This window comes from Gopherus flavomarginatus, chromosome 2 (assembly GCF_025201925.1).
Source record: "Gopherus flavomarginatus isolate rGopFla2 chromosome 2, rGopFla2.mat.asm, whole genome shotgun sequence".
Taxonomy (NCBI): domain Eukaryota; kingdom Metazoa; phylum Chordata; order Testudines; family Testudinidae; genus Gopherus; species Gopherus flavomarginatus.
This window is the reverse complement of record NC_066618.1, coordinates 86879547-86895123: the sequence shown is the minus strand read 5'-3', so window position 1 is coordinate 86895123 and position 15577 is coordinate 86879547. Positions and strand designations below refer to the sequence as shown.

The following is a 15577-nucleotide window of genomic DNA, read 5'->3' as shown; positions in this document are numbered from 1 at the left end:
TGTCCATCGATGCCTGGCAACCTGTACACTTGGCCTTGCTGGCCTTCTTGGGACCGCTACCAGGAATATGGACTAACACTGGTAGCCTCTTACCAACCCGGCCACACACCAGGCCTTTCTCGGTTGACGATGAACCAGATGATGCTACGGTACAGCCAGTACCATCAGTACTGCCAGTCCCCACTGTAGCCTCATTGTCACTGGACGAGGCACTAATTCTGCCTTCCTTCTTCCTGCTGGATGACCATAAACAATACCACAACCTGCTTCAGCCGCAGCTCTTGGCCTCCCAGTGGAGGAAGACCAGGACAAATGAAACCAGGAACCCTCTTGCACTGCCCTCCACATCCATGGGGCCATGCTGCAACCAGCACAGTTGGTCTGGTATACACCCTACTCCTAAGCGGCAGAGTGGCAATACTCTGCTACTACAACCTCCGCTCCCTCAACCCTCCTGGGATGTCAGTCTAAGCAACAATTCTGACACTGTCACCAAAACTTGTAAATGTCTCCCTACCCCCCATCTTGCCCTCTTTGCCCAAAATTGGAGCAAGATCATCACAGACCACTGGGTACTGGACATCATTCACCAGGGGTACTCTACAGAATTCCTCACATTCCCCCTCCCCCCATTGCCTGCCCACACTGGCTGTGGAGATCTTCTCCAAGAGAAAGTAGATGCCCTTCTCCAGAAAGGCACCATAGTGTGTGTCCCTCTCCATTATCAGGGCTGCAGCTTTTACTCCCCATATTTCCTTATTCTGAAGAATGGAGGCAGCTGCTGCCCCATGCTCAACAGGTTTGTATGAAAATTCAAGTTCCAGATGGTCATGCTTCCCCTCATTATCCTTTGTGTCTTTCACAGAGCCTGGTTCATGGCTCTCAATGTGAAAGATGCATATTTCCACACTGATATTCACTTGGCTCATTGGAAGTTTCTCCGCTTTGCGGTTGGTCACCCCCACTATCAGTTCCATGTCCTCCCCTTTGGTATCGTCCCCAATCCACACGTATTCACAAAAGTCTTCACCATTGTTGCAGCCCACATGCTATGCCTCTGCCATTCCGTGTTTCCCTACCCAGGTGACTGGCTCCTACTGGCAACTTCACGTAACCACCTCCTCTGAGCAATCCAGACTCTTTATGATATCCTCACCAATCTTGGCATTTGTGTCAATGAGGAGAAGTCCATCCTTGTTCCTACCCAATGGATCACATTTATTGGAGCATGCCTGGACACTCTCCTGGGTCAGGCTTTCCTCCTGGCAGATCGGTTTATCATCTTTACTTCTCTCATCACTTTACACCACAAACCACACACCTGCATCTGTGCATGCCTTTCCTTCCTCGGCCACATGGCAGCCTGCGCCTCTGTAATGCCCCTTGCCCACCTGTATATGCGCTGCCTTCAACTATAGATCAAATCAACCTACAAACCGCAGACAGACCGCTTGCAAATCTGTCCCTCTCCCATTACGTCCTGGCCTCCCTCACCTGGTAGACCTGTCCATGGTACTGATAGGCACCCTGTTACACCTCCTGCCTCCTGCACCACTCTAACTATGGACACCTCCTGATACGGATTGGGGCGCCCACCTGGATGCTCACATGGCCCAGGGCCTTCCCTTCATACGATCACGTCACATTCGACTGCTATCCAACAACATGGTGGCAATGTTATATATTAACAAGCAAGGCAGTGCAGGTTGTCCCCTCTGTGTGTGGAGGCCATCCAACTCTGGAACTGATGTATCAGATACGATGTCACAATTCAGGCCATGTACCTTTCAGATGCCAGCAACTCGCTCACGTACATGCTCAGCAGGTCATTCTATGCTAACCACAAATGGGAACTACATGATCCCACACTACGCTCAGAATTATACTGCTGTCTGGCGTCGGGACCTGTTCACAACCAACAAGAAGCAAAAACTCCCCCTCTTTTGTTCCAGAGTATCACTTGGGATGGACTCACAGTACTATAGCTTTCTCCTGCCCTGGACCAACAAAGTCCACTATGTCTTTCTGCCCATTCTCCTCCTGTGCAAGATTCGATGGGATCGAGCAACGTTCATTCTGTCCTCAAGAATATTGGTTCATGGACCTCCTCCACCTCTCTGCTCATCCCTGGATCCACCTCTGCCCCCACCCAGATATCCTCACACAGGCACAGAGCCAACTCTGACATTCCAACCTGAGCCCACTCCATCCCACGGCCTGGTATTTGGATGGAGCTGGCAAGCAAGCAGAGCATGCTCCACCCCAGTGCATGACATCCTCAAGCACAGCAGGAGGCCGCCCACCAGGGCCTGCTATCTGGCGAAATGGAAGTGTTTCACCGCCTGGGCACACTGACATCATCACCTACTAGACTCCATCTCCATTCCTATCCTCCTGGACTACCTTCTCCAACGTGAGATGTCAGGCCTATTTGCCTTCCAATACCCACCCTCCATCGCCTCTGCTATGGACTACTTTGCTTACCGGTTAGAGGGATATTGGAGCAGCAGCGACCCACATGACCTCTTACTGCCTCGGGTGCAAGCTTGTAGATAATGTGTTTGGGTTCAGTGAATACCACTACAAAAAACTGTGCCAGCTCCGGCACAGGGCACACATGCACACCCACGTTTGGAATCAAAGTAGGGTCCACACATCTCAAAGAACGCTCCAGTTACAGTAAATAACCTCCTCTTCTGTAGTTCTGAGTAGCTCATCAGAGGTGGTTAGCAACCCATAATGAAAACCTGGATAGAGCAATCACATAACTGGTGCAAAAATTATTTAGAATGTCAAGCATGAGGGAAAACATGTTTTAGAACCATCCATGTGTTATCCCTTTCCTTGTTTGCATACCACTAACCTTTTTTCAATTCTAATTGTGTGTGTGACCTCTCATCAATCCTGCAAACCTCTTATCTAATGCTCCATAACATAAAAACATGCAAAGTGATGGGATATGCTTTAAAAAGAAAGAGCAATCACGCAACTTACTTGCTACACATCTGGTTGAAAAGCACTGAACACTGGTGCACAGGCAGCAGTGGGTGAGAAAGGAAAAGAATGGCAATTCCACCTTCAGATTAGCTGTCCCTCGATCTAGTGACGGTGTGTCGAGAGGTGAGCTAACAGCTACCCTACTGTGTCATTCAGCTAGGGAGCCATGATGCAGATTAGATTGGGCCTTAATATTGGGGCATACTGATCACAGATATTGCACTGATAAGCATGAGGGTGAGCAAGGTTCTGGTGTTGGTCTGTTTTGATGATTGCACCAGATTTGATGTGGTTGTCTAGAGAAATTCTTTCCAGGCACTGGCTGGCATTTTCTCTGTTTATTTCTTTACACTGTAACTAGTTTTGGAGGGGGATGTAGGTGAGTGGCCATCTTAACTGGCTTTGGTGTGTGACAGATACATAGATCAGGGTTCAGCAACCTATACCACGAGCCAATTTTTACTGGCACGCTGCTGTCAGCTGGGGTCCCAGCCACCGGCCCCGCTCAGCCCCTGCCTGCCTGGGTGAATGGAATCCTAGGTTGGCAGCAGGCTGAGCAGAGCCGATGGCTGGGACCTCGCCTGGCAGGAGCCGGCGGCCAGAACTCCAGACTGTCAGCTGGCTGAGCCGCTCAGCCCACCGCCAGTCTGGGGTTCCATCCACCAGCCCTGCTCAGCCAGCTGCCAGCGTAGGGTTCTGGTCGCCAGCCCCACTCAGCCCGCTGCTGGCCTGAATGGAGGGAACCCCGGGCTGGCAGCGGGCTGAGCAGGGTCCAGTGGATGGAACCCCAGACAGGCAGTGAGCTGAGCAGCTCAGTGCGCTACTAGTCTGGGGTTCAGGCTGTCGGCCCCGCTCATCCTGCTGCCGGCCTGGGTGAACGGAAACCCAAGCCGGCAGCAGGCTGAGTGGGGCCGGCAGCCAGGAGCCAGCATCTGGAATTCTAGACTGTCAGCTGGCTGAGCCGCTCAGCCCGCCGCCGGTCTGGGGTTCCTGTTGTTGGCCCCTTGCCAGCCGGGGTTCCAGCCACTGGCCCCACTCAGCCCACTGCCATCCTGGGTGAACAGAACCCTGGGTGGCAGCAGGCTGAACAGGGCCGGGACCCTGGTGCCAGGAGCCGGCAGACAGAACCCCAGACTGGCGGCAGGCTGCCAGCCCCTTGCCAGCTGGGGTCTTGGTCCTGTTCAGCTCGCTGCCAGCCTGGATGGACAGAACCCCGCACTGGCAGCGGGCTGAGCAGGGCCAGCAGAAAGGACCCCGGCTGAAAGGGGCCAGCAGATGGAATCCCCTGCGCTGCCAGTCTGGGGTCCCGGCTGCCGGCCTCGCTCATCCTGCTTCCGGCCTGGATGGACAGAACCCTGGCCCACAGCACCTGAGCTGGGCCAGCAGCTGGAACCCCAGACCGGCAGCGTGGGTGGTAGACGGAACCCCAGACCGGCAGCACACTGTACTGCTCAGCCTGCTGCCGGTTCGGGGTTCCATCCGCTGGTCCCTGCCAGCCAAAGTCTCGGCCGCTGGCCCAGCTCAGCCCACTGCCAGTCTGGGGTTCTGTCGGGGGCCCCTGTAATTGTAAAATTTATTTTGGCACGTGAAACCTTAAATTACTGAAGACTTGGTACACCACTTCTCAAAGGTTGCCGACTCCTGACACAGACAGGGGATCTGAGTTATGGTGCACTCTTGGTAAAGATCTGAGCACACTGTTTTTAGGAAACTACAATTACAGTTAATTTTAATTACAGTTAGTCATGCGTCTGAGGAAGTGGGTATTCACCCACGAAAGCTCATGCTCCAAAACGTCTGTTAGTCTATAAGGTGCCACAGGATTCTTTGCTGCTTTTACAGATCCAGACTAACACGGCTACCCTCTGATACATAATTACAGTTAAGTAATTTTCTCTTTCTTCCAAGGTAAGCATTCTCAGAATAGTCATACTCTTTGGAGACTAGAGAGGTAAAGGGAGGTATCTCTGCTAAGGAAACCGAAGAAGAAAAACCAGGACAGACAGACACAGTGAGAGATTCCAAGCTATGTAAGATAAACCAGAGGGAGGAAAGAGGTGTAACTTAACTTGGAAAGAGATATTATAGATGAAATTTTAATTCATCCATGACACCTTGTCTAATAGCACTGCATAGGGAGCAGCCATGACTGCCTTGTAAGAGTAGAGCTATGACTGAAGGCTCCCTATTGTCACTTGTGTGTTAGAAGGCATTTATGATTAATACAGTTCTTGACTCAGATCATTCTAAACAATCCTTACACAGGTAAGGTTTAAGAAGTCATGCATTTCAAAGTGCTAACCATAAAGTACTACTCTGAAATGCCTCAAAATCTCATCTTCCCAAGTCTACCCAGTGTAGGGTCACTGAGTAAATACTCTCTGTAATACAGGAACCATCTTCTCTTAATAGGGCTATACTGAACATCCATGAGCAACTCTTTATACGTTTGTTAAGCCCATGTTCTGTGATCCTGAGCAGCTCATCATAGGTGGTTAACAACTGTTAATGAAATGTCTATTTGTAAGAGAGAGCACTATATGGCTACACCTGCCATTGTCATATGCAGTTGAACAGGAAACAGTCTATTCCCCCCTTTTTCAGCTGAAGTATAGTAGATCATTGAATGTTGATTTTACTCTATTAAGTACACAGGATATTTTCTACTAGTATTGCAGAGTTGGCAATACTTGAACCGTTTCCTTCCCTTTCTCCTCAAGAGAGAGTGCATGCATTGCCAAAGCACCTTTTTTATTCATTGGATTCCTCACTCTTTCCTAAAGGATAGAGAGAAATAGGTGATAAGTGTGTGAAAAAGAGGCAAGGCACTGACAGTCATGATCTGAGTTTAATCACTATTGTACTTCTTGTAACGGTAATTCTACAGAAAGCTTGAGAACAGCATGTGTAGTTGTAAGATTGATCCCTGGATAGCAAATATTCTTATAAGGCTTTCTCCTAAATTGGCAAGTGAGTAAATCAGCTGATCCAATTTTGGGAAAGGAGTTAGAAGGTTTTTGCAGGTTTTCTAGTTCTTCAAAAGATGTGTTATTTAGGAGGTACAAAGAAGTCGGGAGTTGCATCTTCCGTTGATTGAAATTTTTAATACAGTATATTTCAGTACATGGTCTTGAAGCTCAGTCTATAGCAATTTGCATTACCCTTACTTTGGATGACAGACAGATCTATGGGGATCATTTTGTCAGATTCATTTTCCTTGGTGATATCTTGTTACTGTATGAGAAATGGCTGAAGCCTGTCCCCTGGTGGCACTGAGGGAGACTAGCAAGCTATAGGCTTGCTTAGCTAGCAGAACATTTTCTGGTGCCCCGCGTTAGGTGCTTCCTTACATTTTTCTTGAGAGATTTTTCATGAGAGCTGTCTTTCACTTGAAAGGAGGAGTGTGAGACTGATAGGTATTTTAGGCCTCTTTCTTTGCCTTAGAAAGTGAGCCAGGAATGATTTCAAAGTACTATATTTTTCTGACATCAGTTAGAGAGAAAGACTCAGATTAGTCCTAACTAGTGACAAGGAGTTTAGCCTTCTAAGGAGTGTGACAAATCAGTTTGAAAAAAGACTCTTGTGACTGAAGCAAGAGCATGCATAAGCACTCATAGCTATTTGCATAAGCAGCCAGATTTGGATCAGATACAGACATTGACTTGAAGAGAGTCTTTCTAAATTAAACAAAAGCTCTTTTTTTCCCCTATCAATCAGGTTAAAAATGAACATGGCAGAATGTGTTTGGTAATTACATATAACACTGGCATCCAAATATAGTTTGTCAGAATTTTTTTTTGATACAAAGTTTACTGATATATATATTTTCCTTAACTGTCCATAATTAAAGTTTAATTGGTCAGTCTCCCTAAGAACTATTGAATCTGTTTCTGTCATAATTTAGGTTTTAATTTAATCTTAAGAAGCTTAATATTTTTGTATTAAAAAAATCATCCTTAAAAGGAAAATGTCTTACACTTTTAATTACACTTGCCCCATAATAGAAATCTTCTTCATGACTAGGGTGGAGGCAGATATGCATTTCTGCATTAAACAGATTCTTCAAAATATTGAGAAATGAAGATTAACTATGCAGTGTTACCATATATTGTCAAATAGCTATATTTCACTCCTGACATGGCTGCATTTCAGTGGTGGGTGAAATAAAATCTGTGTAGGAATTGCCTATAATTACAGCATTTAACGTACACACAGAGGTTTGTGGCTTGAAATCATTCTCGATACCATGTATCGCTTTAAGTAAAGTAACCCAAGGAAGGGAAACTATAGAGAATACTTACCCTTTAGAGAAAGTTTTCTTAGTATTAAGAGTTACATTAAATTATTTTGGTTCATATAGCGGGCACGGTGCAGCTAATACCAGTATAATATAAAAAGTTAACAACAAATTTATATTATTTCTGAATTGGCAGATAATTTATTTATAGTAATAACATTCTGAAGATAAATTCAGATATATTTAACCAGATTCTTTTCCTTGTTCCAGACCTCTGTGCTGCTCCGGTTGTGTAACGGGGCCAAAAGCAAAAACATCTCTATAGCTGAGCATTGCCCCATTGTGGGAGAGTCACCAGCTAGCTTTAGAGCAGGCACAGCCAACACCTATGCCATTCCCACTGCAACCCTCAGCATAAGGGCATTACAGTCTGAAGGCGGGAGAGATGTAGCCAAAGTGCTACTGTACTCTAGCTATTCTTGGCTGGCATATTGAACCTAAAGGCTGTTCTAAGTACATCCATGCTGGGAAAGAACAAGACAGAGGATCAGGGAGCTGCAACTAACTTCATTTTAAGCCACCCAACCTCAGCTGTGCCCAATTGGTGTAGATAATTTAGACCATTGTGCATTTAAGTCTAACACAGTTGGGCAGCATAGCATACTAATGGAAAAACACACCTAAAATGTCACCTACGTGTAGTTCTAGTTAAGTATTTCAGGTATGATTTACAGTACTATTTGTAAAGCAAAAGAAGAAGATACCGAACCATAAAATGTAGTATATATTGGACAGATCCTCAGCTCGTGGAAATTGTTATATGACAACTTACAGCAGCTGAGGATCCTTTGTATGAATCTATGAAGTAATATAGAGTCAGTTAGTAACTGTGACAAATTCTTTTTCCTCTTTTCACATGATATGCAGGGGTTGGGTTTTTGCCCTGATGCTGATTACCCTTAACTCCAATGGAAATCAATGGAAGTTGAAGGTGCTTAGAATTTCATAGGAGAAACTTAATCTCCCAGGATCAGGCCAATGATGAATATAAAAATTGTGACATACTCACTTCAATCTCGGACAGTTTAGACCAAGTGCTGTGAGAGAAGCATCTGTAAGGTTGCTACAACCAGAAACACACAGTGACTGAAGTTTGTGGCATCCTCTACAAATTTTTACAATGCCTTCATCTGAAATTTGCTGCAACAAATAAAAAAGGTTGAAGTTTATCCTATCAAGTAATTTGTCTAGGAATAAAAATAGAGCCATGCAGCATGACATCAGATCAACAGTGTGCAGCCATGATAAGTTGTCTATTTTCATCCACAAAATGTCAGCAGGAAATTACACACCAGGTAATAACTCTGCTTCTTTGACACAACCACCACATCGGATTCCTGCTCACCCACATCTTTTTGTAGATTTGAGATTCTGTTCTAATGCAGTGTGAAGCTGGGTTTTCTCCCATCTTTGGCATGGTTTTCATGTGGTAAATATTTTAATTTACAATCACATGCAGTTTGTATTTTTAGGGGAGCTTTTCCTTCCCACAGATTTAGGGATTAACTAAGAAATGTCCAGAAGGAGTTTAGGCACAAGCAGTTAGAATGAAAGATGAGGGAGGGGTTCATGCCCAATGCCACACACTGCCAAAAACTAAGAGCAATTACCACCTGTCTTGAACTGGGGATGCAAAACCCAAGAGTGGGAATCCTATTGTATGCTATCTTCAAAGAAACAGAATTACAAGTCATCAACTATTTCTTATCCCTGTTTTACAGAAAGTATGTTGAAATACAGAGATTTGCCCCAAATTACCCAGGAAGCCTGCAGCAGACCCAGTAAAAGAACCCAGACGTCTCATTTCCCTGTCCTTTGAGTTAATCTTTCATTATAGTGTTCTGGTTTAGCCACTCTGATAGAGAGAACTAACTTATGTTCTGATATGCCTGGTGTTGAACTTGCACGGTTATTTTCTGAAACAGGCATAACTGAAAACAAACAGCTCCTCAATACTAGTTGCACACATGATATGAATAGTCTTCTAGGACACAATGTAGGATTATAATATTTAGAAAGATGAATTGTGTCAGTTCTTCTGGATCTTCCTTTCTGAAAAGTGTTTTTCCTACTTTGGTAACTTAACGTCTCCCAAATAAATTATCCTTTGTGTTAATACAAGCTCATTCCTCTTTGGATTGTCATTCCCATGTGATGAAAACAGTGATTTCTGCTGCCTTTTGAGATGACTGTGTTTATTACCTTAATGAGCCAATTATCTAGATATGTTAATATGACCTTATTTCTGAGACTAACCACTACCACAAACATTACTTTTAGTAGCCAAAAAAAAGGAGCCTGCCCTGCCCCCGGTGTGCGCCGGGCCAGAGCCGCTCTAGGTAAACACTTGGGGAGAGCGGGGGGGCCGTGAGGAGTTGCAGGCCACGTGTTTGAGACCCCTGATCTAGTAGATGTAATGTTACTAGAAAAAAAATTTTTTTTAAATATCCAGCACACAAGAATGTGCTTAGCACCTCATAGACATGGTCTCTGCCCAAAGAACTTACAATTAAAAATAGACCACAGATGACAGACTTTGGGGCTTGGGGCCTGGGAGAACAGGGATAAAATGACATCAGTAAGACTGCGTGGTTATTTTGATTTATACAGTTCATGGTAGTTGACTGATTCCAGTTACTAGTTAAAAGCTAAAGCTATCTACAAATAAAAATAATGGAAAGCCAAAGGTTCCAAATCTGCATTCAGCAGTGGAAATATTCAGCGGGTTTATGGCCTCCAGGCAGCACAGGCTATGTTCCACTCAGCTATTTTATCAACAGCATGACTGAAATATTCTGTGACTTGTAGAAATGTGCTGTCCCAACTATTCAAAAGTATAACACTTGAATTCATCAATGTCTGAAAAATGCTTTGAGACCCTTAGATAAAAAGTGCTATAAAAGTAGAATGTACTCTTTCAAAGTTTAAAATACATACTGTGCATGACTGCAAGTTCAGGATTACAAGTTCATGACAGTGATTTTGAATGTGTTTCAGTGCTTCATCTTCCAACTGTATTAATGAATAAAAAATAAATGAGCAAGGAACGCTACAAATGTACGGACTTTATAGTGTTAAAAAATAAAAAGACTCTGTAACAAAAACATCATCATCTAAAGTCAAGGAGGTTTTCAAAATACCAAAATATAAATTGTACTCCTAAAGGATTATCTTCACACCCAAGCAGTTATGTACCTGTGTGCAACCTCTAAGAAATAGTGCTTTTAGTCCACTGCACCCTTTCACCAGTGCTTCAATACCATCCTTCGTAATCTGATCACACCAGGAAAGATTCAAATGTTCCAGATTTCTGCAACCCTCACTGGGAGAATTTAAAAAAATGCATAAAGTTAAATCCAACCTTAAAATAGTGATAACAGTGAAAAACCCAAATGAAACATGCTGTTACAAATTCATGATGGATAACTGTGCCAGGGCTCTACAGAAAAACCATGGGGAAAGACCACACATAAGCACTATACATTACACCTTTAGAAAAGCTAGGTATAGTGCATATATGAGGCTGATACACAGTATACGTTTCAAGAAATAGTGAGAAATATGTGATTTCAGTAAATGTTCTTCAAAACAGTCTTTTAACATGAATAAATATTCTTACCTTAAACCTTTCAAAGAGCTGTTTGTAATAGATACACAGGATGTCAGATCCAGATGTTTCAGCTTGGAACAGAATTTGCTAAGGCTATAACACGTGCTGCAAAACAGCAGACACACTAAAAATATCTTCAGTCACTTCTTTTTTCAAATTTCACTATCACATGGTAAAAGCCTTTCACCTACCTGTCAGTAATTTTTGTACATCCATTTAGATTTAAATGTTCAATATTTCTACAGTTCTGTGCAAATGTCCTAAAACAGCAATAAAAAGTTAATGAAATATTATATGGAGCAAGTTATAATTCAGCCACTAGAGCATACCCTCCCCTCCACCTCTTCATCCAATATACAGAAACAGCCAACAACCTTGAGATGTGGGCCACAAAGTAACCACAAAGTAAATTTCAGACACAATTGTCACAGGGGCTGCTTCTTTCTTTTGCCAGAGTTCTTGTGTAAATTTTTGTCTCTGTTAACTTGCAAAACCATTTTCCCTCAAACTTGATTTTAGGGAGAAGTCTACTTCTGTTGTCTCCTGTATCTGTCCTGCTTTACACCTATTAACTCAAAACTTTAATAGGAACAGAAGAAAGCAAATATCACCACATTTGGATATTTGACTCTAGTTAAGCCACTAGGCAGAGATTCACTCATTTTTCTGTTGTATTACTAAATCCTCAAATGGGCCACATTAGGGGCCGATCCATCCTAAGTCAAAGGGAAGTGAAGGTCCCCAGCAGGCTATAGGATGAGGCTCTAAAGCTACTGGACTATCCATGCAGGTCCCCTAGGCCTATACTTTGGTCATGAGCTATAATATATGCAACTGAATGAAGTACTGCCATCAGCTGGGTCTGAATTGTAAAGATGATTATTGTCACTATCATGTTAAAAACCTGTATATAACATTACCCTAATTACCTGGAGGAAATACATAAATATCATAGAATCGTAGAATATCAGGTTTGGAAGGGACCTCAGAAGGTCATTTAGTCCAACCCCCTGCTCAAAGCAGGACTAATCCCCAACTAAATCATCCCAGCCAGGGCTTCATCAGGCTGCACAGATGAAAAGAAAATGTACAGCTACACAGCATTTCAGAACAGTATTTTTATATCTAGGTTTCCTCCAACTTTATTAATGTTTATGGGCACAGTTGGAGGTACACACACAAAAACAGCTTTGCCTGGAGTTTTGCCTTCGTTAACAGATGCAACTGTACACTCAGCTGGTAACAAGTTGCTGGCTCTCCAGTGTGAATTGAAAACAAAGGGGTGGGAGGAGAGAAGAAACAGCTTGTAGTTATATGGTTGATAGTTTCCACTTGAATCTTCAAAATGCCTATTCCAAAGTTCAAGTATTTACTGGAGGGAAACTTACATTTATTAGACAAATGAGACATCTGTTGATTACTCTCAGCATTTTCTCCATTCTGCAATAAGCTGTAGGAATAGTAAACCCTATTGGGAAAACTGTGTCCTGCAAAACCCATGTGTGGATTTTCTGATACAGGTACCTCAACCAAGCAATATTTATGTATCTGACATCTCTTTCGGTGACTGGGAATTATTTTTAACACAAGCATGGTAAAACAAAAGGGGTGAGAAAGCAGATCTGAAAACAGAACAGCACAGAAAGACAGTTAAACAGAAAAGTAATTTCAGATTACCGTATATACTTGATCATAAATTAGTTCGTTTATAAACCGAACCCCCCAAGATGGATACATAAAAATGGAAAAAAAATTATGACCCGTTCATAAATCGACCCTATAATTCAGGGGTCAGCAAACTTTGGCTCCCAGGCCATCAGGATAAGCCGTTGGAGGGCCAAGATGGTTTGTTTACCTTGAGCGTCCACAGGCACGGAGGTAAATCTAAGTAAAGTGTTCCGGCACACTAGCTGCTTACCCTGATGGGCCGGGACAGCCCCTGTGACCACCCCCCACATGACCCCACCCCTAACCCAGGACCCCCACACTCTCCCCATCCCATCCCTTCCAGGGGAGGATGTCTCTAGCCTGGCTGGAGCTGCTCCAACAGGCTGGGCAGCGTGCCCGCAGCCTGCTCTGGCGGGCCAGACCAGGTGGAGCAGCCGCAGCATGTTTCAGTGGTCTGGGCCAGGCGGCACGGCCATAGCCTGCTCCGGCGGGCTGGACGGCAGGGCCACAGCCTGCTTTGGGGGGCGGGGCCGAGCGGCATGGCTGCAGCCTGCCAGCCCCGGAGCAGCAGCTACTTCAGGGGCTGGGGGGAGAGCAGCGTGGCCAGAAGCAGACAGACTCTGGCCCCGCCTCTTCCCTTCTGGCTCTGCTGGCTGTACTGCCTCTTCCTGCTCCCTCTGTTGGGGGGAGGGGCTGTGTCCCACCTCTCCCTCTCTATACTAATTCATAAGCCGACCCCCTCCTCTGGTGCTTCCCTTTTTAACTTAAAAATTCGGCTTATGAACAAGTATATACAGTAATTATTTGAAAATGAAAGCAATCTTCCTAACTATTTCCCTAAAGAAAGCTTAGACCACTTACTATTTACTGGATTTTCTCTTGACTACATCATCCCACCCATAATTGGAGCGTATATAGGCTACAGCTTTTTCCCACTACTTGCTGTCACCAGTGCAGCTCCACCAATGGCACTCACTGTGGAAGCAGTAGTGTACACAGGCCACCAGCATGTAAACCATGTCATCTAACTCTATGTTATTTCCTGTTTGCATCATTTACTTGAATGAGCTCATGAATATTCTGTGTACCTGTTTAAATTATCTGTATACATCTTTTCAGCACCTGCCTGTAATCTGAACCACAAATAAACAGTTATAAATGTCAACACTGCTAGTATTCATAACAGGGAAGGGGGCAGGGATGGTAAGGGACCTGATTCTCTCAATAAATCCCAACATTTGAAAAAAGATGAAATCAACTTCAGGATGTGAAGAGACTCAGCGAGGTTATTTAAGCGCTCTTAACTGAAATTATAGCCCATCTCATTTCTATGCTGTGGGCCTCACTGCTCATCTAAATGGAAGCATACTAAGATGTCAAGGTTATACTGCAAATAACTGACGTAAGATAAGTTATTCCAGAAGGACAAGAGCTTCTCACTGGAAGAAAAAAAAAAAAAAAACTAAGGAAACACTAAGGTTTCCTCTTGAGAATATTTTAGTAAATTATAAAAAGTTATTCAGTTTTAAAAACAGTTGTAAAGATTAAAAAGGTTTCCAGACATCTTCATAGAGAACATTAATGTTAGTTGGTTTTAACTGGTTTTTTCCTTTCCTTTTTACTCTCCGGAAAACACGCTTTCCTTTTATAAAACATGGCTTTTTTCCTTAAAAGATGTTGTTTTGTTCCTACATGATCTTTGTTCTAAGTTTTATATTTTTATTGATTTCAACATAATTTTTCATTTTAAATAGGACATTTTTGACTGATTCCAGCATTAACTTTATTTTACAAAGCAGAGTATGTTCTATTTGAAACAGAAAATTTGTTTGTTTCTTGCTTTTTTCTCCTACTCTTTATAAAGAAATTCTGTTACTAGTATGGGTTTTTAATTTTGAAAAAGAATGCATTGTTTCTTGCCAACTTTTTTTTTTAATGCTGAAAAGAAAACTTGGTTGCTTCTATATATGGCTTAGCTATTTAAAAGCAACAAGGCTTCTATTGAGAAAACATGGTTTATCTTTTAAGACTAGTCATGAAAAGAGAAGAAATAAACTGTTCACTGCAAATCTGTTGAATACTTACACCAAAAAAAAATTTTTATTTTTTTTTTTTTAGGTGCAAACAACTAGTCTGCAAAAATATGTTCCACTGTCAAGCATTTAAAATATTCAAAATCAGTAATAGCTGGGAAAACTAAAAATGATCTCTCACCGTTCTCATTACTTAATTCATTTCAAGAAAATATTACCTATTCTCTGCCCAAACTGGAATTCACATTGAGTGACTAGATTAAGTCATTAAGATTTGTACAAATATGTCTAAATCAAGTTGTGGATAGATTACTTACTTCAAAGCAGAGTCTCCAACACCAAGACATCCTCTTAAACTAAGCTGTCTCAGGAACCCACCACACCTTTTGGAAATATTTTCCACCACACGACCCTTAAGCCAGATAAAAATTAAGTTTTAATAAATGTTGTTTTGACACACCTAATATTCTAAACAAATATGAAATTTCAATGCTGAGTCCCTACCCCTGACATCCTCCTCCAGAAGGAGATTTCTAAAGTACGTAAGGAAAAAAGTACTTGCTCACTGAAGATCTGTACCAACTCCAATTGAAATAAATGGCCAAATTCCCGCTCACTTCGGTGGTGCTGGACTGAGCCTTCAGGCAACCTGATGAAAAGAACTACTATTTGCTTCAGCAAAACTCTATGGTAATATATTGCTGAAACAAAGTTTTTTGAAACAGATACTCGTACACTTAGACCCCAGTCCTGGAAACACTGGTGCACCTTAGTCATCCCACTGAGTTATTACATATTTAAGACTTTGTCTACATTACAGGCACTACAGCACTGCAGCTGTGCTCCTGTAATGCCACATATTAGACGTTTCCTACAGCGACAGGAGAAATTTTTTCACTGTAGCTAATCTGCCTTTCCAAGCGGCAGTAGCTAGGTCGATGGAAGAATCCTTCCATTGACCTAGCCACATCT

General features: G+C 43.1%; 1 protein-coding gene across 6 annotated transcripts in view; it reads right to left on the bottom strand.

Moving 5' to 3' along the window:
• The window catches only part of FBXL2 (F-box and leucine rich repeat protein 2), a 144714-nt gene that overhangs the window by 41937 nt on the left and 87200 nt on the right, over positions 1-15577 (bottom strand). For 4 of the 6 annotated variants that reach the window (XR_007772333.1, XR_007772334.1, XR_007772332.1 and 1 more), the window contains exons 5-10: positions 14923-15017; positions 11096-11164; positions 10914-11009; positions 10490-10616; positions 10232-10306; positions 8304-8434 (exon numbers count right to left, since the gene is read on the bottom strand). Coding sequence is in view for 3 of the 6 variants with exons in the window: in XM_050938029.1 (XP_050793986.1) it covers positions 8304-8434; positions 10232-10306; positions 10490-10616; positions 10914-11009; positions 11096-11164; positions 14923-15017 (593 nt within the window). In the remaining 3 variants the exon portion in view is untranslated. Of the gene's footprint in view, positions 1-8303; positions 8435-10231; positions 10307-10489; positions 10617-10913; positions 11029-11095; positions 12826-14922; positions 15018-15577 lie in introns of those variants that run through there. The other 2 variants (XM_050938031.1, XM_050938030.1) reach the window with 2 other exon arrangements.